Source organism: Macrobrachium rosenbergii, chromosome 18, assembly GCF_040412425.1.
Source record: "Macrobrachium rosenbergii isolate ZJJX-2024 chromosome 18, ASM4041242v1, whole genome shotgun sequence".
NCBI classification, from domain to species: domain Eukaryota; kingdom Metazoa; phylum Arthropoda; class Malacostraca; order Decapoda; family Palaemonidae; genus Macrobrachium; species Macrobrachium rosenbergii.
This window is the reverse complement of record NC_089758.1, coordinates 7,646,718-7,674,233: the sequence shown is the minus strand read 5'-3', so window position 1 is coordinate 7,674,233 and position 27,516 is coordinate 7,646,718. Positions and strand designations below refer to the sequence as shown.

General features: G+C 36.4%; 1 protein-coding gene across 2 annotated transcripts in view; it reads left to right on the top strand.

The window, feature by feature from the left end:
• The window catches only part of LOC136848077 (extracellular serine/threonine protein CG31145), a 694,897-nt gene that overhangs the window by 576,543 nt on the left and 90,838 nt on the right, over nucleotides 1–27,516 (top strand). For both annotated transcript variants that reach the window (XM_067120254.1, XM_067120255.1), the window contains one exon: nucleotides 22,564–22,688. In XM_067120254.1, the coding sequence (XP_066976355.1) occupies nucleotides 22,564–22,688 (125 nt within the window). The remainder of the gene's footprint in view (nucleotides 1–22,563; nucleotides 22,689–27,516) is intronic.

Genomic DNA, 27,516 nt, shown 5'->3' with positions numbered 1-27,516 from the left:
TTCACAGGCGGACACTCATCGTAGTAAGGCCAGACCCAGTGTCGCTTAATCCCGCAGATCGAAAAGCCAGATGTGTATCGATTTCTCTTGCAAGCATGAAGATGAATATATGATGTGTGGCGCCAAGACTTCCCAGCCAGGAGAAGGGGGGGTCTCATTTTTTTTCCTTCCCCTGGCGCTCTCACAGACGTCTCAGACGCCCTGGCTGGCCGCTCGTCTAGTTGTGGGGTGAACGAAGGGCACGGGAGGGATATGGTTTTGGGGATGGGAAGGAGGTGAGGGGAAAAAAGGGGGAAGGAAGGAGAGTTCCGAAGAGGAGAGTCGTTTTTGGCTGCCCTTTTAGTGACAGAAATTTTTCTGATTGCCTGGTTTTTTTTTCATGACACGTCTCTCTCTCTCTCTCTCTCTCTCTCTCTCTCTCTCTCTCTCTCTCTCTCTCTCTGTTAACAACGCCTTTGTTGTCTACCCGACGATTTCTTTTTCCGCTTCCCCTTTTTTCTTTATTTTACCTCTTCAAACTTTTATTTGTCTGCCATTGCTTCACTCATCCTGCTTAACTATTCCACTTCGGAGCTTTTTTTTTTATTTACACCTTCCTCTTACATTTTTCCCATTACATTATTCTTTTCACCTTCTAATTCCTTTTGCTTGCCTCATCTTTTATACTTGCCAAGCACTTCCTTTATTCCTCCACATCTCTCGCTTTCTCTCTCCTCTTTGATTCCGAGTCGTTCCTGACTCTGCCAGACATCGTTATCAGCGCTCTTCTATCTTATTTACTCTCCTTCCCATTTCCTTTATCGAAGGAAAAAATCTCCTGGTTAGATTGTAATATTTTAGCGCTCTCCCATTTCCTTCTTTTTACCGTTTTATCCTCATCGCGTCTTTCTGGTGCACCTCCTTTGGGAATGTTACCCCTTCGGTGTGTGTGCGAACATTTATCATTACTGGAGTCATTTTCTCTCTCCTTACTTTTTCATTGCATTCATACATACAGAAACATCCACGCATTCTATGTATATATATACACACACATACACAGTATATATATATATATGTATATATATAAATTTTATATCAGACGAATTCCATTTGTCGATACCTCTTTTCAACGTTGTGCATCGGGAAAACTTGATAAAATTTAAATGTTTTGTTGATATTGGAAATACCTCTGGCTATACACAGATTACCTTGGATTGGGGAACTAATCATGGTTGCGCGCACGAGCAATTTTTTATGGAATATTTCCTCCCAACTTTACTCCAATTAGCCTACATATTATTTGTATTTGTGCATAACTTTTGCAAATTTGCACTCGCTTTTTCATGCATTCGCGAACATGCTCGACGTCCATTTTGCCGTGCACAAGAAACAGACACTTAGGGTGTTGGATGCAAAGGTTGACTGCTAGATGCTGAAAGCTGCGAAGATGGATGTTCGTGTAGTACCTGTTTACCAGAGATGAGACACTTCATTTAAAACTTTACTGTTTTGTGGAGCGCCTCCAATTAACCGAATGAAATCAGCAGTGGAAGGAGAAATGATTATAATGCTAGAAACACAGGTTGCTAATTTAGAAACTGCTTGGAATTCCACAGATTAAGAAGAAAATTAAGTTAGGTTAACTTTGTTTATTCACGTGCTGTATACCCATCAAAAACAGTGTCACCATTTCCTCGATTTGTCCTGTATTTTAATCCTGTCTGCTCCCTTTGGTAGTATAATTTATATCTTCTTCCTTTCTACTGCATTTTCCTAAAATATGTGTTTTCTTCCTTTCTACTATATTACCTTCTCCTCTGTTGCATTGCCCTACTGTATTCTGTATTTTCTTCCTGCCGGCTGTATTGCCCCACATCCCCTAGAAGTACTGTAGTGGTTTACTACATAAACGCGGTTCACTGAACGTATATTTGTGTCCTGAACTGCTTTAGTTCTAGGATGAGATGAGCAATTGAATAGTTTCCTTCAAATCATTAGCGTTTCACTTTCAAGTACATCTTTTGCGAAGGGTCAGGAAAAGGAAATCCATTTATCATTGGTTGATTTATTGGTTCACCCATACGACTAACGCAGCTATGTAACAGTAGTGATCATCGATGTAGTCATTCATGCATGGATCTGTTAAGTGGACGATCAAAGAATAGTGATTTTTTGGGTTTAAAAAAAAAGATAACGTAAATATTGTAACTGGAAAAATTGATAACCCTCAATACCAAAAATAATTCGAATATGAAAAATTTTCAAGAAAATCACATAAAATTAATAGGTACGGCTTTAGGAACAAATTAAGAGACAAAGTAACTTCAGAATTCCCCGGGAGACCATAAACAGTATATGAGAAAATTAGGAAAACATTTTCACGGAGATAAAATACAAGCTAGTAAATCTATTGACTTCATTTTTCACTTCGACATTGTTTTAGAATTATGGCAGACGTTTTGCCTTGTAAATAATTTTTCGTTATAATCATCGACTTATGCTAGGCATTTTTCGTGCACAATTAATTTGTCAGGCTTCTGCGAGTAGGTTATTGTATTCGCAGAAGCATGACAAGTTAATTGTGCATAAAAAATACCTAACATATGCCGATGATTATAACGAAAAATTATTTACAAGGCAAAAATCTTTCCTCTTCTCTCTCTCTCTCTCTCTCTCTCTCTCTCTCTCTCTCTCTCTCTCTCTCTCTCTCTCTCTCTCTCTCTCGCATGCTAATGCTTTAATATTGTGCGTGTGATGGACATGCATTAACATATACTCTCTCTCTCTCTCTCTCTCTCTCTCTCTCTCTCTCTCTCTCTCTCTCTCTCTCCTTACCACTGTATCCTCGGAGAGTTTATTCAAGGATAAAATGAAGCGACCATTCCCATGATGATTCCGAAAATCCTCTGCAGGATTGCAAGTGAGAGAGAGAGAGAGAGGGGGAAATATTACAAGCGCCGTTGTTTACCTGACCAATATTTCCCCATCATGCCCATTACTGGAATAGACTCTAAGGCGCTCTTATTAAACGCTCGCCTTTTTTAGATTCGTTCCTGTCTGGGTCTCAGGCTGCCTCTTTCTCCCCTTTCTCTCGTTTACAGAAAACTCTCTTTCGAGGACCTCGCTCGGTATTTAAAAACAAGCACGGAATCTCTCTCTCTCTCTCTCTCTCTCTCTCTCTCTCTCTCTCTCTCTCTCACACACACACACACACACACACATACACACATTGCTGGTAATGGAGGATTCAGAACATATCTCTGTATGAAAACACGTCATTACAAACTTATCGGAGGTGGGTGGATAATTCTGAACATGTCTAAGTATGCAAACACTTATTGCGAACTCTGTAGCTTTCTCTTACTTATCATTACGAACTCTCTCTCTCTCTCTCTCTCTCTCTCTCTCTCTCTCTCTCTCTCTCTCTCTCTCTCTCTCTCCAAAAAGAGGTACCGAAATGAGACATTCATCTTGCTAAATGGCTGATCGGGATACATTCTGAACATTTTATGATTATTCTCGAGCGCTTAGACGGTGTTTTCCAGCTCAGTGGTTTCAGTTCTTAGTAAATATCTTATAAGATTATTTAGTTTGCTTTGGTAGGGTTTGTGTTTTATTGAACATTTATTAAGTTTTGGTTTTTGGTTTTTTTTATGAACAGTAAGTAGTCTCTCTCTCTCTCTCTCTCTCTCTCTCTCTCTCTCGGAGGTGGGTGGATAATTCTGAACATGTCTAAGTATGCAAACACTTATTGCGAACTTCTGTAGCTTTTCTCTTCTCTCTCTCTCTCTCTCTCTCTCTCTCTCTCTCTCTCTCTCTCTCTCTCTCTCCAAAAAGAGAAAGAGTGGGTCAGGTTCCGCCATCCTCCATCATACCGAAATGAGACATTCATCTTGCTAAATGTACGGCTGATCGGGATACATTTGTTTCCGTTTTCTCTCTGGAATGGCCACAGCCATTTTAGTGTGGATTATTCTCGAGCGCTTAGACGGTGTTTTCCAGCTCAGTGGTTTCAGTTCTTTAGTAAATATCTTATAAGCTGTATTATTTAGTTTGCTTTGGTAGGGTTTTGTGTTTTATTGAACATTTATTAAGTTTTTGGTTTTTTTTATGAACAGTAAGTAGTCTCTCTCTCTCTCTCTCTCTCTCTCTCTCTCTCTCTCTCTCTCTCTCTCTCTCTCTCTCTCGGAGGTGGGAGTGGATAATTCTGAACATGTCTAAGTATGCAAACACTTATTGCGAACTTCTGTAGCTTTCCCTCTTACTTATCATTACGAACTCTCTCTCTCTCTCTCTCTCTCTCTCTCTCTCTCTCTCTCTCTCTCTCTCTCTCTCTCTCTCTCTCTCTCCAAAAAGAGAAAGAGTGGGTCAGGTTCCGGCCATCCTCCATCATACCGAAATGAGACATTCATCTTGCTAAATGTACGGCTGATCGGGATACATTTGTTTCCCGTTTTCTCCTCTGGAATGGCCACAGCCATTTTAGTGTGGATTATTCTCGAGCGCTTAGACGGTGTTTTCCAGCTCAGTGGTTTCAGTTCTTTAGTAAATATCTTATAAGCTGTATTATTTAGTTTGCTTTGGTAGGGTTTTGTGTTTTATTGAACATTTATTAAGTTTTTGGTTTTTTTATGAACAGTAAGTAGTCTCTCTCTCTCTCTCTCTCTCTCTCTCTCTCTCTCTCTCTCTCTCTCTCTCTCTCTCTCTGCATAATGTGGCGTACTGCCAATCGAGGCTTGATCCGGTATTTCATATTTTATGAGACTCGCAGGAAACCAGCCTTTGAATCACTTCCTGTTTTTAGTCTTTCATGTATATTAAGTAGTTTTAATATTCCTGATCAGTTTTTATTTAATATTGCAAATTTGTTAATGCGTATGTGTCTACCTCCTGTAGCTTAAATTTCAATCAGAATCACATTTACGTATGTCTTTAATCTGCATGTCTGATGTTTACCGCTGTTACTCAGAAACGTTGATATGTGGGGTCAGCCAGGGGTCGAGTTCCGACCTATTAAACTTTGGTGGTGTTCCAGATCCAGGTCTGACAAAGGGAGAGGAGGAAACATTCATCTTGTGGGATGTGTATTTGCAAAAACTTTTTTGGCAAATCGTCATGAAATTTCCTGTGAAAAGTCTTCTACGGAACAAGAATCAATCCTTCCAATTTATGATGTTGGGCTTTGTGCTATTCACTTGCCAGGAAGCATTTCAGTCTTAATTCTCTGCGCAGTTCTCTGTCGTATTTCATAGTTATGCAGGTGACATATGGTGACGAACACCTTCTTGCTCTTACTGATCCCGTTCTATAAGCTTGGTTCTATCTAATTGTTTTCTTGGATAAAGTCTTCGCGGAGGAAAGCCCAAGGACTGAAAAATGAAGGGAGTGTAGAAATAGGTAAGATAGAAGTGACAGCAGTCAATCAGAAGTTCAAGAGAAAATGCAATGCATTACTACCCTAATACCATTCTTCATGCATTTTAATACATTTTTTGTATTTATATATTTATTAATTTTTTTTTTTCTAAATAAGTTGGATCTCTTCTTTCTGTATTTCCCTTTACTTCCTCTTACTTCTTCCTAATGAACACCAGTATTCTTTGAAAGCTAGAATTTCAAGTCAGTGGCCCTGTGGGCTTGTTCCATTTGAATGGGTTTCATCTACTGAATAATAATAATAATAATAATAATAATAATAATAATAATAATAATAATAATAATAATAAAGATGAGAGATGACAGGGAAAGACGCCAACCAATCCGATTTTTACAATCCTGGACTATGGGTGTTAACACGCAGATGCTACTTAAAAGGTTAATGGGAGAAGGGAAAGTTTTTCAAACTCAGCGGGAAAGTGGCAGGTCATTTTTGAGTTGTTTGTAGTGTATGTGTACTTGCTCCTAAATACATTTTTTCTTTTAATTCTATATACAAAATATGTATGAATATGGTTTATGTTTCAGTTGTCGAATATTTTTACTCTCAAGTTTAATTATATGGATCTTTCCTAGATAGTGACCCCCAAGGGTTTTCAGGGGTCGTTATCTAAGACTAATATATCTTGAGGGTCATTATCTTTATGATATTTACAGTCTTTTGTTTATGTTTTTACGGTCATCCCCATTGGGCTTGTACTAAACGCGCCGCGAAACTGGATACATACCGGGTTAAAACCCTTGGGTGTTTCTATCTAGGAAAGATCCAGTGTTATTATAAACCAATAATTCGTAATTCATTTTCTTTAGCCAAAACGAAAAAATAAATAAAAGCCTTCCAAATTAATATGCTGAATAAAGAGAGACCAAGTGAGAGAAGAAAGTGGTGAGTTTCCTAATGAATAAGACCTTAACATTTATCGCACCGAAACGTAGTTTCAGAGTCACAGCGCTTTAATAAACTGTAGAGGAACGATTACTGGGAGGCTAAGGTTTGGGAATGTTGAGATACACAGGTAGAATTGCTACAGATTCAGTGGGCCGCTAAAATAGTCACTTTATGTTTGCCCTGAGGAATGATTGCAAACTACAGAGAGGAAGATAATAGACGGTGTTTGTGTGTGTGTGTGTGTGTGTGTGTGTGTGTGAGAGAGAGAGAGAGAGAGAGAGAGAGAGAGAGTACACGGTGGTTATTTCTGTCTTCCACATAAACACGTGTGTGAGCCTGTCTTATATTACCAAGTATCACGAACTGTATTGGATAATTTTTTTGAGTAAAATATTAAAAATAATATAACATTTTCCTATGCCTTTTTTTTAATCAAATGATGATGCTGAGACAGTTACGGCCGCTCAGATGATGCTGTCATTTTAAAAGATTTTAAATATTTCAAGAAATACTGAGGGGGCAGAGAATTCCACCTTTTGTTTTAAAATTAGAGGCTTTCATTTAAAAGCTGAGATTGACACTTGCTTTCCTTGTGAACTTTATTTAAGGTTCACCATTATTTTTGTTGACTGTAATTTTATACAATTGTCATCTCTTGGGACCGTATTCTTCGGTACTTGAATATTACTTCACCGGATTTCGGATCGGGGATTTTTGTTGCAAGTCGAGTAGCAATCCATATTCATCACGTATCAACTTGGTCTAATTGGTGAGCACAGCTTGTTGAGTCAAGGAATTGAAGTGAAACCTACAAATCCTAATTCAACAGAACGAAAACTTAATTCCTTAAGGTCGAAGCTACGATGTTCCCAGAAATTTCCTTCCTTATTTCTCGTACTTATTGTAACTCCTCGTATATTTTCATTTTTATTCGTTTAGCGTCAGTTTCTTCAAACTTCTATTGAATCAGTACTTTTAGCAGTATTGTCAAAGAAGGGAAAAAAAAGGTTATTGGAAGTTAAAACTGTCGTATATGGTCTTCAATTCTGCAGAAATAACATTAAAACTCCCTGCCGGTCGAACTTCTTCCAGGTTTTTTTTTTCAGTTTTATATTCACCCCATGGCCCACGAGATTTCTTTAAATAATTTCGATGAGTTATAATGAAATTTGCTGGAGGGGTCAGGTAGTATTCTTCGATAAAGTAAATTACATTTTGAGTGAAGTGTGTGTTTTCTGAATATCTTTTACTTTTATTTATTATTTATTCTCTTTGGGGGTGGGGGCGTGCATCGCATTCTGTTTTCCATTCTTCATTTATAATAAGGGAGCCCTTTTTCCTTTTTTTATGTTACATACTCCCATTAGCATTAGTTTCTATTCAATAGCCAAATGTACTCTCCACTTTCATCCTTGTCCAGCTCTGGTAATCGAAAATAATATTCATGTTACACAATAAAGCATTTATTGGCCTTACGTAACCTTAAAGTACCCTGGCATACAAAAATTTATATATATATTATATATATATATATATATATATATGTGTGTGTGTGTGTGTGTGTGTGTGTGTGTGTGGAAAATGAAAAGTTATTGACGTGAAGTAATCGGAACGGGGTGAGACCTGTCCTAATAACAGACACTGTCAGAGCCGACATGCCCGCTTATTCGTATTTATTTCGTATGCTAATCTGCCGTCATAGCACCTCGGCTTTTGCAATGAGGGGAAGCCGATTTCCTGAAAAATCTACCATTGCTTTGTGTAGGTGACTCAAAAGCCCTTTAGAAGGGCGGATGGACACTGGAAAATGAAAACCCGGTAAGTGGCTACCAGGTATTTCCATCTGAACATTAAATTTGTCCCCCATATTGGAGGTCCATGCTATCAAAATCCATTATTTAAGGGATCCCTGTCGAACGCCCTAGTTATTAAGGATTCCGCGGGAGAGCCGTCAAGATGGGGTGGTTCATGATATTTTCCTTATTGAAAGCCCTTTCTATTTAAGAATTCCATGGGTGAGCTTTGTGGAATTGGCCGTTTCAATACATAATGATTTGCAGCTTTAAAAATGACTTAGCCTGGCGTCGACACTTTGGCTGCATATCAAACACCTCCTGAATATCAGAGCGAACCCCACAATACCTCGATATTTCAGCCATGAGAATTGCAGCTATGGGGTTTTTAGCCGAGGAGCGAAACATTTCAAAAGGTTTCAGCTTTGACCCTTCGCTTTTGGCTTTATTGGGCCAACAGACTGCGTCACGAGGGACATTTTACACAGAGAGCGAGAGAGAGAGAGATTTGAATTGTTAAAACACAAGGAGATGTGAGCTGATCTTAGTTAGACAGAGAGAGAACAAAATGAATGATTTCGGTCGCAACATTTTCTCTATTGTTTTCAGATTTTTTTATACATTTCATTCGTTGACACCCAAAGTAAGTTCACCGGTAGCTTCAAAAGCCCCGTGAATCGAACTGAGGCACTAGGATGTTGTGCAGGGAGGTTTTCAGTTTCCTCCTCCTCCTCCTCCTCCTCCTCCTCCTCCTCCTCCTCCTCCTCCTCCTCCTCCTCCTCCGCCCAGGGCCACTTCAACCCTTACAATTTGGCGGTCATGGCTTTTGCACCTTCGTCGGAAGAAAATTCGTCCGAAATGTGGATGTCTTTAGAATACTGGCACATTGCCATCCCACGAAAGAAGAATGGAATAACATTAACGTTTCCCTAGGAAGTGTTTCGGTAGAGGGTGAAAATAATCCTTTGGATGTTGCTGGGGATGTGAACTTTAAGGAGCTCCGCTTATTCCCCTGTGTTTTTGCTTTCCGTCCCTTCTCGGGTTCTTTCTTTTTCTATATCTGTTTCTCGCGCTCATTTCTTTTGCATTTTTTTTATTTTTTAGGAGGATTATACTCCCTAATGAAATGAATTGTCTCATGTTTGCTTAGATCAGCATCTCTCTTCTTGGTTTAATGTGATATTTGTTCTCCGTGATTTAACCTTTTGAAAAATTGAGATTTTTATTCTTTGTATTTTTAGTCACACACACAGGCATATGTATGTATGTATGTATGTATGTATGTATGTATATTATATATATATATATATATATATATATATATATATATATATATATATTTGTATGTATGTATGTATATGTATATATATGTAAGTCTGTAAACATATATGTATATTTGTATGTATGTATATATATATATATATATATATATATGTATATATATGTAAGTCTGTAAACATATATGTATATTTGAATGTATGTAAATGTATTTGTAGTGATTTAAATCATTTCAGTTCTCTAACTCCGATTTATCCGATTTATCAGTCTGTGCGTCAACGTAAATATTCGCATTTACATTTATTCTATTGGATGCCAACATTGCAATGTATTCTCGGGGTTTATCTCCTGGGATCCTTTTCAGATAATGTTCTCCGTCTATTTATCTTGGCTGTCTTGACAGGAGCTTTCATTTACCCTCCATCTATTCACGTGTTTCTTTCTTGTTCCTTTCGCCATTGTCCTTCTCACTCATTAATATCTGCCTGCTGCTTCTTGCTCTCCTTTATGTCTCTCATTAATCCTTTCATCTCCCTCATTTCCTCCGTTTTTTTATGTTATTCTACTCTTCTCTTATTTAATGGACCGCGAACATTCCCGTAACTCGCCTCTTCCTATCCGCAGACAATAGAAGGCTCGAACCTTTTGTGTTTCCCTATGCACCCATTTGCAAAATCCTCGACGTCTCTTATGTTTCTCGTGCCTTTTAATCTTGCTCTTTTCACTCTTTCCTTATATCTTCGCTTTCGGTCTTGAGTAATCGCTTCGTTTTCTTTTCTTCATCTCCTTCCACCTATCTTCGCCTCTCTCTCCCTCCTCCTTTCTCCTCCCCTCTTCCTTCCCCTACTCTTTCTCCTCCTCCATACATCCATTGGCAGAGGTCCGACAAGCCGCCTCCGACAACAGTTGCCGGTGGAGTCGAGTGGCCTTCCCTTTGAAGAGACACCCCTCCCCCATCGCCCTTGCCACCAAAATCCCTCCCCCCCCCATCCCAACCCCCAACCTCATTCCTATTGAACTTGAAATAACAGGGTAATTCTCTGTAATTCGGGGCTTTCCGCGAACTTTCCCGACTTGCAATCTCTCCAAGAAGCAAATTGGATTGTCGCCTAAGCATCATAAGGAAACCATTGAGGGGCTCTCGAGGGTGGGCTGTCGATTGCTCAAGCGATGCGATTTCTTCCGACGGGGATCATTTCCTCTTGTCCGTCTGTAATCCTCGGGGGACTAACCCATTAACCTTTCGTCCGCTGGTCTTTTGATGGCGCGATGACACCGTTGGCCTAATCGGTAATTGTGAAAACAACCCTAAACTGCGCCTTGAGAACTTTTACCATTTTTGCAGAAGGGTCAATTGCAAATAATCTTTTAAGACCTCCATTCGCACGATAGTCCAAATGAACATTTTAAACACCATCAAAGTTCCTTTTTGTTCGCTCCTATGTCAGAATTCGGAGTTTTAAAAGCTAAACGTTGGTATTTTGCAAGAGGATCGTTTAAAGGAAAAAAGGTCTCAGTTGCCAATAATCTTCTAAGAAAGCCATGTCCGAAATCCCCTAATTGACATACAAAAATAATCCGGGATAATTCCGGATTTCAAAACTGGGTTTTCCGCTATTCAGTAATCTCATGAGGACGCCTTTATCTTAGTCCGTATATAAAAATACATGTTTGCAGACGGTGTTTTTTAAATCCTCGAATTTTCAAAAAAGGTTGGTTCCTTTACCTCGAGGCAAAAAAAGAGAAAAAACTCCTCTCACAATGGCCAGTTTTACCGGTTTCCCAATATTATCTCGGATATGTGTTCCAAGGAATGACAATCTTTTGAAGTTTTTGATATCAAAAGAGATTCCAAAGAACACGTTTTGTTTTGCGCCCATCAAAGGTATTTTCAGAGACATCAAGTGCTTTGTAATTATTATTATTAATATATTGTTGTTGTTTCTTCTTTCTAAGTGCTATTAGTGCATGTAATTCCAAGAAATCATTACAAATCAAAGTTTTCAAGTTTGCAGATACCGATTAAAATATCTTATTAAAAAGATTTAGTTTAATTATCAAGGCTAATTGGACACTAAGTCTAACCGCAAGAATTAGCTGTACATTTACCGTCAAACTTTTGTGACTGAGAGACCCCCCTAAGATATATATATAAAAAAAATAAATTTAAATCATGTTTGTGATTACCACGCTTAATACTTGACAGATCTCCTGGCAGTTCACCTTTCCCCGTATTTGCTCTGCCTCAGAAGAGCAATCCTTGAATGGCCTTTTCGTCTGTACCGCATTCTGAAAATAAATACTGATCTTCCTTTTATCCTCTGCACTCTCTTTCTTGTAAAGGGCGAGTCCATCGCTTTCCTTTTAGTTGGTTGCTACTCTTATTTCTCATAACTTACTGCAAGAGGAAACTATTGTGACGGCTTTGTCTGTCCGTCCGCACTTTTTCTGTCCGCCCTCAGATCTTAAAATCTACCGAGGCTAGAGGGCTGCAAATTGGTATGTTGATCATCCACCCTCCAGTCATCAAACATACCAAATTGTAACCCTCTAGCCTTAGTAGTTTTTATTTTATTTTATTTAAAAACGTGTTGTAACATTAACTTCTACAGTTTTCAAACATACAGTATATGAATATTTATATACACTACATATATATATATAATGTAATATATATACAGTATATATATACACATATATATATGTATGCATACATATATCATGTATATATACACATACGTACATACTGTACATACTTGCACTCAGTGGTCGTGTTAGAAGTTCTGTGGTTTGACCCTTGCCGGCTGCTGACCAGTTGATCCCATGTAAATGAATGCCAGCGGTAAGTTCATGAAAACGACTTCGTGTTGGCAAAGGGTAGAGCCTTCTGGTGCCACCCCATCAGAAAGATGGAGAAGGCGTCTAGTGAGAGAGAGAGAGAGAGAGAGAGAGAGAGAGAGAGAGATATATATATATATATATATATGTATGTATGTATATATGTATGTATGTATGGGTGTATATGTGTGTATATATACATATATATGTATGAATATACCTATGTATGTATGTATATATACAGTATATATATATATATATATATATATATATATATATATATATATATATATATATATATATATATATATATATATATATATATCACGATGTACTCCACAATGAAAATGAAGGAGAAACCAGACATTGTAAATATCTTCAAGAGTTTTGTGCAAAACGAAAAATTAGTAGAATATAATTCCAACGAAAATAATATTTTGAGCATAGCTAAAGACATAGTATATGGGGCTTTCATCAAGCAAACCAGTTTTAATTATTTTCCTAAGAGATTCAATGTAGCTCTGAAATCTTTAAAAGATGATGATAATCTATATATCACCAAAGCCGACAAAGCAAGTGTTATTGTCATTCTTGATAAAGAAATGTATTTAAATAAGATGAATGATTTGTTAAGCGATGCCAGTACATATGAACCTTTGTTATCCAACTCACTAGAGAGAGTTAATAGTGAATTTCACAAACAAATGAAAGTAATTTTTGGAAAAAATCAGGATATGATTGGCAGGTTTCGTTCATAAAATGCAAGTCTACCCTATTTATACGGTAATGTAAAGACCCATAAACCCAATTATCCCATGAGACCTATAATCAGTACAGTTGGTAGTGTCACATATGCTTTGTCTAAATTCCTTGTCTCATTGTTACAGCCGTTAGTTGGCACAATTTCCAAGTCCCATATCATAAATTCTGTGGATTTTGTTGATAAACTGCAAAAATGTAAGCTTACGGACGATGAAATTATGGTTAGTTTTGATGTAACTAGCTTGTTCACTTGTTACCCGTTAATGATGTTCTGGATTTTTTGAAATGTGAGCTAGATAAATATGTTTTTACTTTGCCAGTTAGTGTTATTTTACAATTGATTAGACTTTACGTAGTAGATACTTGCTTTGTTTTTAATGGTAAATATTTTAGACAAATTTGGTATGCAGATGGGGAATTGCCTTTCACCTGTTCTTTCTAACATTTACATGGAATTTTATGAGAATAGGCTGGCTAATTCCATTTTACCCGACATTATACTTTGGTTCCGTTATGTTGACGACATATTTAGTATTTGGAAAATTCACTTGGACATAGACCTCACATTAATACACTGGAATGGGTTAGTACCTTCGATCCAATTTACTGTTGAGAAGGAAGAAAATAAGAGTATAGCTTTCTTGGATGTTAAAGTCATGAGAAATAACAATACTTTAAAGTTTAAAGTACACCGAAAAGATAGTAACAACAATCTGATTATCAATGCGAGATCTTTCCACAATAAACAAGTAAAACAGTCAGGTATAAGATCTATGTTTTTTAGAGCTCTTCATCTAGTCAGCCCTGAATTCTTTGATGACGAGATAGATTATATATATGGATTAGGTCTTAAGCACAATTTTACTTTACAGGATATAGATGAGTGTTTCTCGCTAGCCAAAAAATCTTTTTATTCCACTAAGGGAAATAGGAATTTTAATAGCAATATACTGTGTTTGCCATTCATGCCAGCCTTCGATCATATTATCCACCCACTTAAATTATTAAATGTGACTGTTGTATTTTCCTACCGCAATACCATTGGCAGAACTTTAATAGAAACAGCCCTATATACGACAGCGGAGCAGTATACAAAATTCCTTGTGGTTGCAATAAATTTTATATTGGACAATCAGCAAAAACTGTTGAGAAACGAATTTGCACAACATAAGTATAGTATCGCTACTGATCAAAGAAACAGCGCCATTAGTAAACATGCTAGAGAATGTTTTTATCCAATTCAGTGGTCTCGAGCAAGAATCCTGTTCAGAAACAGTAATTTTATAGAAAGAAATCTAATAGAAACGGCATGTATTCAATATAGTGAAAACAATAACTTCAATGGCAGTATAGGCTTATTCAAGACAGACCCACTATTTCTACATATCATGAAAAACCAGTACAAATTATGTAATATATTGACTTAGGTATTCACTTAATCACCTGTTTAGCCTCATTAGAATGTTAACCTTTTCTATTGGATGAACTATGTACTAGACAATTTATATTTTATATTATCCTGTAACAGTTGTAAGCATCGTTAACCATTTGTGTTCGTTTGTTTTATGTAAGTCTTGAAGTCAAATGTAAACATATGTCCGGTATATGTTTTTCTTAAACTGATTAGTCAATAAAGTTCCCCGGAAGAGGCCTGATAGAGGGCGAAACTGTTGGGACAAAATAAGAACTCTATTTCCTTTTCCTCTGGTTTCTCCTCCATTTTCATTGTGGAGTACATCGTGATATTTTAGCTATGTGATTGAGAAGAATACAACTAAATATATATATATATATATATATATATATATATATATATATATATATATATATATATATATATATATATATATGTGTGTGTGTGTGTGTGTGTGTGTGTGTGTGTGTGTGTGTGTATTTGTAATATTTGTATGTATAGTCATTTCAATTATTTTCAAGAACTATTTCCAATTTCGCCATCAAGCGGATAGGCAGATTATCTTTTTTTTTCTGTCCTGTTCAACTTCTCTTTATATTACATGCTAATAAAGTTTTTCGTAATCGGTCAGTAATGACAAAATTGCTTTGTATGTCGCATTGGTACAGATTGCACAACTGAAACTTGCAAACTTAGCTATGCTGAGAGACACAAGCGACAACGCACTAGGCAGCTTTGATGCATAAAATGGAAATAGGTTCCTTTCCCTCCTGCCTTGCTTGCAGGCACATGGTCGGAAGAACGTACAAAATATAGCCCAGATGAGTCGTGTACTTTTGAAACTTTCCTCTGAAAATTAAAATCCTGCGCCATCTCTCTTTGAGTCTTTTGAAGGATTTGTTCACTTTTGAGAGAGAGAGAGAGAGAGAGAGAGAGAGATTGCAAAGGAAGCTTCAAAGCAAAGCAGTACTCATGTTTTTTCTCTGAAATCATAAAAACAGAATTGAAATAAAAAAAAATAGTCTCTTGAATCTTTGGACGTTTTCATTAACGGCGAATGTGCGCGAACAATGAGAAGCAACGATGAGTGAATGTCAATTAAGAGGAAGATAATACTGGCGCACAACACACAAACTGACGGCCAGTTTTTCAGATGAGGAATATTGGATCAGAATGAGCGTCTTTGAAAGCAGATTGTGGTCGCCATTTTTTCAGTTTCTTTAAGGGTCTTTTGCCTGGTAAACTTTAAAAAATGGCGATAGAACATGAAAAGCTTTAACAGCAATTGAAAACTTCCCCCACCCCCAATAGTTAAAGGAGGCTACCTTCCTTTGTTGGGAAAGGAAAGGGATTTAATCCCTCATGCCTGGATACATGAGGGAAATTAGGCGCAAGATGAATGGTCCTGCCTTACTAAAAGAATAGTCACATAAACTTGTAACAGACCTTACGGGTATGGTACTAGAGAGAGTTGATTGTAAAGGGGCACAAAAGCCGTTAGAGGGAGAGAGAACTACTGTACTTGACTGTAAGACATGCTGCAAACCCACTGTATATGAATCAACCACTTCCCTTCTTCGCCTTTCTTATTTAACACTCATTACTCCATTTGCTCTAGTAAATTTCTTTTCTCACAGTTACTTTCAACTGTCTTCTTATACCGTCTTCAAATTTTCTCTACTCTGTTCACTTTCTCTTCACAATCTCCAATCAGTACTGTATCTCTTGCAAACATTAACAAGGCTTGAATTTGTAACCGATTTATAGGAATCTTACGCATGTATATGAAAGTTTGTTTTTCCAGAAGGGAGTAGCTTCGGAGAAAACCAAAAGCAGTGGCTTCTGTATTCACCCTTTAATTTCCAAATCAAAGATGAGTCCCTGTGTAAAAAACGTCCATGATCCAGACGTACTAGACCAGCGGCTTCGGCCCTCTGTTTTCGTTGATTCACAAGTTGCCTTTCCACTCTCCTGAGTGAACTGTGTTGGGAGCACTGTAGACCGGTATTTCGAAGGCTTCTTTAGAAAATGGTTTCTAGACGGTTTAATCACAGAGTGTATCACTGTAAAACATCCTATATCATAAACAATTTGTCTCTTGTGATTGTCGTTTATTCTGATGAACAAATGCAATAGCTACAACTATCTATTCGAGCAAAAGTGACCTAGCAATGCTCCCCTTAGCACGCCGGGACACGTCACCTCCATTAAATTGTTTGCTTGTAAAAATTTCTTTGTAAGTTATATTGCTTTTTCAGGGGAAGTGACAAATCTCACTGGAAGTGACAGATCTCATTACCCGGGCATTTTACGCATTAGAAAAGCCAATAATGGAACCGGATAGCGACGTCAGGCTAAATATTGGAGGATATTTGTGATATTTATCGTGCGCATGTGAATGTGAAATGTGCCGCTGTGTTTAACTGAACGGCACTCCATTACTGTGAAGCTTATTTATGCGCGTTCTCTGCGCCGCTCCTGAAGGCTGTTTGTTCCGCCAATTGGTTGGTTTGAACAGGTAAACAGCGTTCTGTAGATTAGCGTAATAAAAAGATAATGATTTTGTTAAATGGTCTGGAACTCTCTCTCTCTCTCTCTCTCTCTCTCTCTCTCTCAAAAAGGATAAAGGGACTGAAAATGTTTAGACATTGTCGAATACAGTTCTCTCTCTCTCTCTCTCTCTCATGAGAATTGTCGTTATTGTGATGCCAGACTGTCAAACAGATTCATTGTCGTCTCATGTCTTGCAATGATTTTCTCTTACTCTTGGATTAATTTCTAAAGGATGTTACTGAAGAGTTTACATTTGAGAGTTAATTCAGAATCGTCGTATTTCTTTATTTTTTTTTTTAATTCAGCGGACCCGCCCATTCATTTTCTTTTCAGGCGACACAAAAAAAAATATCCTTTTTAGTGCATTCTGCCACCTGTTGTTATTTTTCCCAGTACTTCAGGAATGGAATGCTTAACCTTTCCAGCTGAATCAGCTGTACATTTTCTTTTCAGCTGATTCAGCAGTCCGATGTCTTTTTCCAATGACTCAGCTATGCCTGTTCTTCTCAGTTGATTGATAGTCTCCGTTCATTAGCAGTTGTTCCGTCACTTAATCAGAGTGATGTCGCTGGGCGACGTAGGGTACTTTGGAAACTAAAAATTCATCTAGTTTATGTCTTTTGCTTAATAGTAGGGAAATGGTAGATGATTTTGCATACTTAGCTGCAGCACAGGAAGTTCATCCACAATTCAGTGGTAAATCTAAGAATATATGTATGTATATATGCTTGTGTGTGTATATATATATATGTATGTGTATATTTATATATATATATATATATATATATATATATATATATATATATATATATATATATATATATATATATATATATATATATATATATGTATATATATATATATATATATATATATATATATATATATATATATATATATATATATATATATATATATATATATATATATATATATATATATATATATATATATATATATATATAGTGTATTCCAGCATTGCTGCCCTAACAGGGGTCTGCTCTAAAGGAAAAAGCACGAGTTACAGGTTGCTGAATCGTTGATGAGCCTCTGTGTAAATAACTTCCACAACACGAGCTGCTTCATACACCTACACAGAATACTCATCAGCAGTGCATTGACCCTCCCCCCATACCTTGCAAAATCATTCTTCTGGCCCTTTCTTTTCTGTACTTCTTTTACAGTGCTTTCTAGGTCTTCTTTCCTCTTCCCTCCTGATACTTTTCATGAACTTGTCAACTTCATTCTTACCACCTGCCCAAACCATCCCAGACCAATCTGACAATCTCATTGTTTCATACAAAATTTTTTCCTACTTTAACATATCTACATTTCTCACCCTTTTCATTCTTCTTATGTCACTTATCTTACGCAGAAGTTCATCTTAATACCTTCAACTTTTTTTTTTTTTTGTTCTTTCATATTCGCTCAACATACATACTTCACTGGCATAAGGGTGCAATTGGCTCAACGTTCCCTTCATACCTTTCCACTTTTATGTTCATGGGGTTTCTTAAGTCTCTTCCCAGTATTTTCCACCACCTTGATACCTGCATGAATAAGCCGCTTTTATTTTACCACCATCCATGTAAACATTACTCCATATTCCTGGCTTCCATTAACTCTCATAACCCTATTCTTGCTCTCATTTATCTTGACTTCCTCCTCATGCGAAAACCTTCTAACTCTTACTAGTGATTGCAGTTTCTCTTCCCTATCTCCAATCAGTACTGTGACATCTACAAACATCAACTATTACTCACTTTATTCAGAACTCATTTTATTTTCGTACAGCTACTGCCCTTTCTCGGACTTTTCACATCACTTCATCCATGAAGATGACCATGGAAACATAACGCCCCCTTGTTTCAAACCCACTTTTATATCAAACCAGTCACTCTCCCATTTACATATTCTTACACATACTTTGCTACCATCATGAAAAACTTAGAGACCTTTTCAGCAACTTGCCAACCTTACCAAATATCCTCAACAACCTCCCGATTGCTGCTGTCATTTCAATCATGAGCTTTTTGTAGGTTTATGAATGGCAAATACAATTTGTTCCTTTTGCTTCTTGCAAACTACTTGCATAACTGTTTCATAACCTACACAGCCTCGTCCTTGTATGAACTCACTACTCGTCCCCTATCGATTCTTCTGTCATCTGTCTTACTTTCCAAGTCAAAATCCTACGTCAACAACGTACCATACACCTTCCAGGTCACACAAATTATGCCATGCCCTATAATTCTTAGTTACCTCTATCATCTTTACCTTTATGCTATGGAACAGCTAATTCCTCTCATATTTCTTGAGAACCATTTCACCATTCAGATAAGCCCTACTGTCCTTAGTCATTCATTAATCGCACTGTCACTGCTCTACTGCAGTATCTCACTTGTAATTCCATCAGCTGCTGGTGTCTCTCCATTCTTTAATGTCTTAATCACCACTTATACATCCTTAAAAGTTTCTTCCATAAACATTCTTAAACTTCCACAGACTTTCCACCCTTACGTTATTCACGTGTGCCTCGTCTGTGTTCCACAGAAATCTTCAGAATATTCCTTCTGTCGATCCGTGGTTGCATTCGCTTCAGACAGCTTATCTCTTTTGCATCTTTTATTCCGAGGTCCATTTGGTCATCAACCTTTCTCTCTGCATTTACTTCTCTGTAAAACAGCTTATTCTCCATAAAGTTCTTGCTCACCTTCTCCCTTCCTGTTTTCACGGCTTGTCTTTGTATTCTCCCTCATATCCTCCTGTATACCTGTACATGGTTTTTTCTGTCATGCATCTGCACCTCAGATAATGTTTCCATCGCAAAACCTCATCCCATCAGTTGTTTTTATTCTCTCCTTCTACATTATACCCACAAATAATTTTGGGAATCCCTCCTCTACTCATTCTACCTCCATGTCTAATTATATATATATATATATATATATGTCTAATTATATATATATATATATATATATATATATATATATATATATATATATATTTATTTATTTATTTATATTAGACATGGAGGCAGAATGAATAGATGAGGGATTCCTAAGGTTATTTTAAATGTTTTATATATATATATATATATATATATATATATATATATATATATATATATATATATATATATATATACACATATACACAGTATATATACAAAACACACATCAGACGCGCAAGGCATTAATTCACACGTTGAAGTAGATTAAGGACAGGAATACGGTAAGATTCACAGTTTGTTGTATTCCTACGTTTCGTGACAACATCGCCACATTTTCAAGGATTTTCTACAAAATAAAATATAAAATGTTAACATAAAATACGAGCTGATTTTGAGATACAATAGTTGAAAAAGCCAAAACAATTTAATGGTAAAATTAAAATTCACGAATTTAAATTACACACACACTTGACTAAAACTGAGACTAAAAGCACAAAAAAATTATGAATAATTAAAAGAACATTTAAAATATCTCGGCAAAAGAAAAAAAAAATGCCAACACAGACAGACAAATGTAAAAGTCATATCTTCACAAAACTATAGCTGAAAACAGCTCCACACAACCAACCTTTCAGCATCAAAGATAAAAACACACCATTTTATTTAACATATATTTATTTTGTAGGAAATCCCTGAAGATGTGGCGATGTTGTCACGAAACGTAGGAATAAAACAAAATGTGAATCTCATCGTATCCCCGCCCTTAATCTGCTTCATGTTTATATATATATATATATATATATATATATATATATATATATATATATATATATATATATATATGTGTGTGTGTGTGTGTGTGTGTGTGTGTGTATGTGTGTCAAAGCTTACGTACATACATACATAGACACATACACACATATATATTTATATATAATCATACTTTACTATTTCGTTGTCTTTTGATATCGATTACTGTTGTTGTTGTGACATCTGTTTACAAAATGATTCCATCAACAAATGAATTTTCTCTGTTTCGATGTCATTAGTTCCTTTATTTGATCATCTCTCTTTTCCGTCATCCATTACTTCCCTTTCTGTGTTGTTCCTTTCTTCTTTCTTGATATTATCCTTCATGTTCATGGCTTTTTCCTCCCCTTACCTTTCCATCTACATTGCTCAGTACATAATGGCGATTGAATTTCTCATTATGTCCCTCTTTCAAAGGAAGGTTGGTCTTGGGTGAGGGTTGTTTCCGGCAGGGATTTGGGTTCTGGAGTTGGTGGTTGTGAGAGTAGAATCTGGGGGGGAGTTATTTTTTTTTTTTTGTGGAGGATTGGGGGTTGGGGAAGGGGTGAATCAAGGAGGTTAGATCTAACCTCCTTGGGGTGGATGTGGAAACAGAAATTCGGATAAGGGATTGTCTGAGTGTGGGTATCGGGGTGGAGAGTTGTTTGAGAGGAATCTGGGGTGGGGGTTTGCTAGGAGTACCCAGGGTAAGGAGTACCCAGAGCAAAGATTCTTACCTGGGAAAAGGTCTGTGGTTTTTGATTGTTCGGGGTTTAGGATAAGGAGCTGTGGGTGGTTGGGTTGAAGAAATTCTATCTAGAGTACTGCTAAGTGTCCCGTTCTTTCTTGAAATCTTTGCACAATGGAGTTAACTTTTGGCACCAAATGTACTACTTCGACAAAGCCTCTTCAAGTCCATCACCCTTAATGTTTCAGTGAAGATGTTCACGTCTCTCTCTCTCTCTCTCTCTCTCTCTCTCTCTCTCTCTCTCTCTCTCTCTCTCTCTCTCTCTCTCTTCTTTGTTGATTGTTTTTTTCATATAGGGTTTTTTCATGTCAGGTATTCTAGTTCGTATTCAGTATTCTCGTTCTCTCTCTCCCCGCCTTTTTCTTTTGTTACAAATTTTTCATTCATTTCATATTATCAAATACCGCTTTTTATGATGTTTCAATTAAGAGTGCAAGGAAGTATGTAAATGATTCAGTCTTCATTCATTTGAAAGATGTCATTTTCTGAGAAAGAGAAAAGAGATGCAGAGTAATTTCCTTTAGTGTTTTTAATGTTTTTGTTTTAAGTGTTATATATGTTTTAGATGTAGGGATTCTGTAAGTTCCAGAGATACGGTGTGTTCTAAATGTCTTATGGGGGTTTATGACATGTGCTCCGTGTATCGTGAATGTCCGAATTGCACCAGGTGTTATAAATTTTGTATTGAATTTGCCAAAATGATTAGAATTTTTTTTAGTACTTTGTGGTGATGTAAAATTAATTACAACGAAGTGATTGGCCAATCTAATACAACAAACAGGTTCTAAAAAACCTATGGTCATTGAGGCTATCCAAAATTTATTTGAACGTTTGGTTTTCAGATGTATACATCTTGGAGGAAACATAAATGCCATTAGCTGTATGCACAGGTGTTCTTTCATTTTTTTTTATTTTCAAATTCCGTACTCCTGTTTAGATTATTTAACTCTATTATTGTACAAATTGTAGTTTGGTGTTATTGATGAGTGAAATTAAGCAACAGTGGGCCCAGTTAATAATTAGATGAGTGACCTAAATGAAAGTCAACGACTTAGGCACATAAGCTTCCGAGACCATATTGTCTGAATTAGAATGATTATTAATATGTCCTCTTCTTATTCCTTCCAGAGAGAACGCCTCCATGTGGGACAGGTTCCATCTCGGTATATCCAGGGATGAACTCTACAGCGCCCAAGATCCAACTGTCAACAGACTCTTGCAACAGGTGTCTACGATGCCAATCACTCACATAAGTAAGTGTTCGTGAAGAGTTTTCAGTGAGAAAAGTTACCTGTAGAAAATAGTTTTCTGAGAAAGTTGTTTTAAGTATTGCTCTGCCGTTGAAAATATAAAATTTCCTGGTGAAGCGGTTCTCAACTTGGGGTTCAGCTTATAGGTTTCCAAAGTGTATTTCATGAAGTGTCTTCATTTACACTCTTGAATAGTAGAGTAAAATATACATGTATTATGACGTGAATTATAAACTGTATGATATAATTTTTAACAGGCAAATGATTGACAGAATGTGTAGAATCAATTTAAAATATGTTAGTCTTAATTTACAACCATTCCACAAATGTGTGAAGCTAACTCATTGGATAATTGATGAGAAATAAGGTTGAGAATTCCAAACTTGAAGCCAATGCCACCGCTAATTAAGAATCCCAATGCGAATAGCGTGCATAATACTCACCCCTTTGTTAATATGCTCTGCCTAAGCTCAATATTTTTTATTGTTCCATAATTCACTGTTTCCGTGTTAGTAAGCTTTTATAGCCCTGACCACACGTGAATTCCGCATTGTCCGTTGCCCAGTTTGAGCAAGCTTCCACATCCCCCTCCCCCTTATAAAGAACATAGATACAGACTATTTCATTTTCGTTCTTTATCTAAATAGCTTTGGCGGACACCTTCAACTGTTTCGCTCAAAATATGAGGCACCTACTTTTCTTCTCAATGGATTAAAACTCCACGCAGCAGTTCTTAAATGCGCCTTTTTCATATCACTTCACCCTGATATCCATCTTATTGTTTTAAGAAGATCGCAGGAATAAGAAATGAAATGGAATTTTCGTTCGAAGTCGGCCGTTGAAATTTCCCGCCTAAAAAGTGATTGAAACTGCGTCTTGGACGTTGGTTTGGAGCGCAAAAAGCTCCCCATACCAACCGGACAACAACTCCTCCCTCCCTCCCCCTATAGATCAAGCCCTCCCCATCCCCACCGGGTAACAACGTATTCCCTGGAGATTTATAGATCTAATATCCGAGACCATTTAAAACTCTCCCCCCGAAAGTTCTTGCACTCGCCTTTTAGATTTGGGGTTGTTTAAGAAATCACTTTTTGACCTATTGATGTGTTGTTGTTCCAAAGTTTTAAAAGAGTTTCGGGGCTGCGAGGGGAAATACGACTTGAGTTGGTAGGCATTCCAATTAAAATTCTCTCGTCGCAGTTCAAGAGGATGTGATATGAAGATTGGAATTTGTGGGCACGCACACACACACATATCTATCTATTTATCTATCTGCATATATATGTGTGTGTGTGTGTGTGTGTGTGTTTGTATTTGTATATATATATATATATATACACATATTTATATATTTATGTGAATGTGTATACTGTATATGTATGTGTTGTGTGGCATGATATAGTGTGTTACTAGATTTACACTAGGAAATAAATTATGTCAAAAGAGAGTTTCATAATATGATTAGTGCACTTACCCTGACCATGATTAAGCGTTTGTATACTTTGGTAAATGGGTGACAGTCGATTTAGCCACTCAGTAACGATTATGGGTAAGTGGGTTGGTGTACTGCCACGTGCGGTTCAACCAAAAATGCCACGTGATCGAATCCTTTCTAGGTAGGTGCTCTTCTTATATATAATTACATTTTAGAGTAAGTTACTCTCAGTTTATGGTGAATTCGATATTAATGGCTTATTTATGGCCTAATTTTATTTATATAATATATATATATATATATATATATATATATATATATATATAGTCACACACACATATATAATATATATAATATATATATATATATATATATATATATATATATATATATATATATATATATATATATATATATATATATATATATATATATAAGAAGTAACCAAAATATTTAATCTGGTTTCCAGTGTGTTTGGAAGAGAATCGTTCATCCGCATAAATATATAGATATCCAGTACCATCTCCAGATATATATCAGCATATACATGCATGCATTTGTGTTTGTAGGATGAGAGAGTGGGTGAATAAGAGAGAGAGAGAGAGAGATAATGTAGCGATGGAATAAGAGGATTTGCTTGCTGCTGCTAGTTGGTTGAAATGATTTCCGTGTTCGCTGTATTAAACAGCATTTTCCCCTTCCCTTCTGGTATTTATATACATAATCTTTTGAAGGAAGTAGAGAGAAAGAGCGAGAGAGAGAGAGATAACACTTTCGGACAATTCGCCGTTGTTGACTCAATGGATCTTGAGCTGTTAAAGCTAATATTTAAAAGAGGCTCCTGGAGATTAGCTTTCGTGGAAAGTTGGTTTGAATGCCGCAAGCGCCTCGTCTTCTCCTCACGAACACAGAGCGAACTCATTACGAAGGAATTACTTATTATATCGAGGATACGGAGCAAAATGATTAAGGTACAGAAAAAGGGGGAAGCGAACGCTAATTGACATGATTAACAATTATCATAACCGGTATGCTCAAAAGCCAGTCGAAGATGATTGGCCAGTCAGTGCTGGGGAAACTTTCGGTGTAAAAGTTTGTAATGATATTTCTAAGCATGAATGGAAACAAAGGGCGGATAAGGAAAGAACAATGGAATAGAAGAGGGCAGGGAAAAGAAAGACCGAGGATGGGATGAATAGGAAAAATGGATTAAATAGGGAATAGTGGTCAAGGATTCAGAAGGCGGAAAAACGGACGAGGGTTCGCCGAATAATAGGATGGACTTTGAGGAAGAGAAACTTCGGATCTCGGAACGTTAATTATTGTTTATGATAATGATAATCTTTCAGCTTATGACTGATGAGAGAAAAAGAATCAGAGGGGTCTTGCCTTGTACAAAGGAGAGAACAGACAACGCTAAAAGCACCCTAGATAAAGAGGGTTGATAAAAAGAACTGATTACCTTACAGAGAAAATGCAGTCTATAAATTCATAAATGATCAGTAACATTTATTTGTTTGACGATTTTGGGAGAATAAGATAAAACTAGAATGGTGTCTGTGCTGTCCCCGTCAGACCACATTTGAATTTGAAGATGAGCAGCACCACATTGCTCATTTTTTTTTTAAGCGCATCCTTCCCTTTACTTCTCAGCAGCGCTATTTTACTGAAGGAAAAATCTTAAAATTACATCTCCAGTGAAGTTTTTGCATGAGGGACTTAGGTAATGTCATTGTCAATTATCTTTTAAGGTGTGAACTAATAGGAAATAATTCACAAAGTACTGAAAAACTGAAATGGAGAGCAACTTTTAATTTACCAAAGAGAAAGATCTGCTGCAGTGATTGCTGTCAGGCTGCCAGTAAGAGTTTTGTAGTTAAACAGCCTTCAAGACATTAGATATGAGCAGAGAAGGAAGATTCACATAACTGCGCTGTTAGAAAGGAAGTGAGAGTGAGAGCTGAAGTTGCAGTTAGAGGAATTTTTGGTAATAGTGTTGTAGTTCTTAAGCAAAATAATACAGCTATATGTATCCATAACAGTCACAACTTAAACACACACACGTATTAATATATATAAATTCACAAACATATTTGCTTCCGAATTCACTGTACTCTGGAATTAAAATACACTGAAGGGTCTGTGATTTAGATACAGCGATAGACTTTAACAGTAAACATATATATATATATATATATATATATATATATATATATATATATATATGTATAATGTATGGCTGTAAAAGTATGTATGTATGTATATGTATATGTATATATATATATATATATATATATATATATATATATATATATATATATATATATATATATATATATATATAAGCATTAATATATAAATATATATATATATATATATTTAAGGTTATATATATATATATCCTTTAATATTTAATTCGCTCTACCTCGGAAATAATATATTTTCATATATGTTACCCGAAGGGGAATTTTATAGTTGATAATAAGTTCGGTGTCTCGTGGGCTCGGCCGTGTGGTTTAATGCGCAACACTGTAGTCCTGAGTTCTCGTCTTCCGTGGTTCGAGCCCACGAGACGACGAACTTATTATCAACTATAAAATTCCCCTTCGGGTAACATATATGAAAATAATTATTTCTGAGGTAGAGCGAATTGGATATTAAAGGACGCTTGTGGCGTAATGCTTGTATATGAATCACGGTGATATGATAAACTTCATATATATGTGTGTATGTATATGTATATATATATATATATATATATATATATATATATATATATATATATATATATATATATATATATATATATATATATATATATATCAGGCGGTTTTGAGACATTTCAAATCTTTGCGGATAGCTCGGACAAAGGAGTCAGTATAGATAAAGCAACATTGCATGATAATGAACACTGCAGAAATGACTGTTAGTGCCTTCTCAGCTTTCATAAATTTATGTTTCCCATTATGTTTCCTTTAAAAAAGTGAAAATCCTGAAAGCTCTTTTAACCTGTTGCACATTGCGGTGCCTTACACCCGTGCATATCTGACACTTTGCAGCCGCTTGTAATCTAACAACAATTGGTCTTCCCTGAGGAAGAAACGGCTCTTGTGAAAACATGCCATTTGTCGTAGAATATCACTAACCGAAAAATACTCATTGTACTTTAATACGTTAATCATTCTTCCAAAAAAATGGATAATTGCCATATTGTACAGTTCTTCTTACTATTATAACACTCTCAGTGTGATGCAAATACATTATATTCACTACTACTTTCTCTTTCCTGCAAGTTCCTGATGGTATTACATTTACATATACACTCTCTCTCTCTCTCTCTCTCTCTCTCTCTCTCTCTCTCTCTCTTTTAAGAATGGGAATTGAAAATGCACTTGT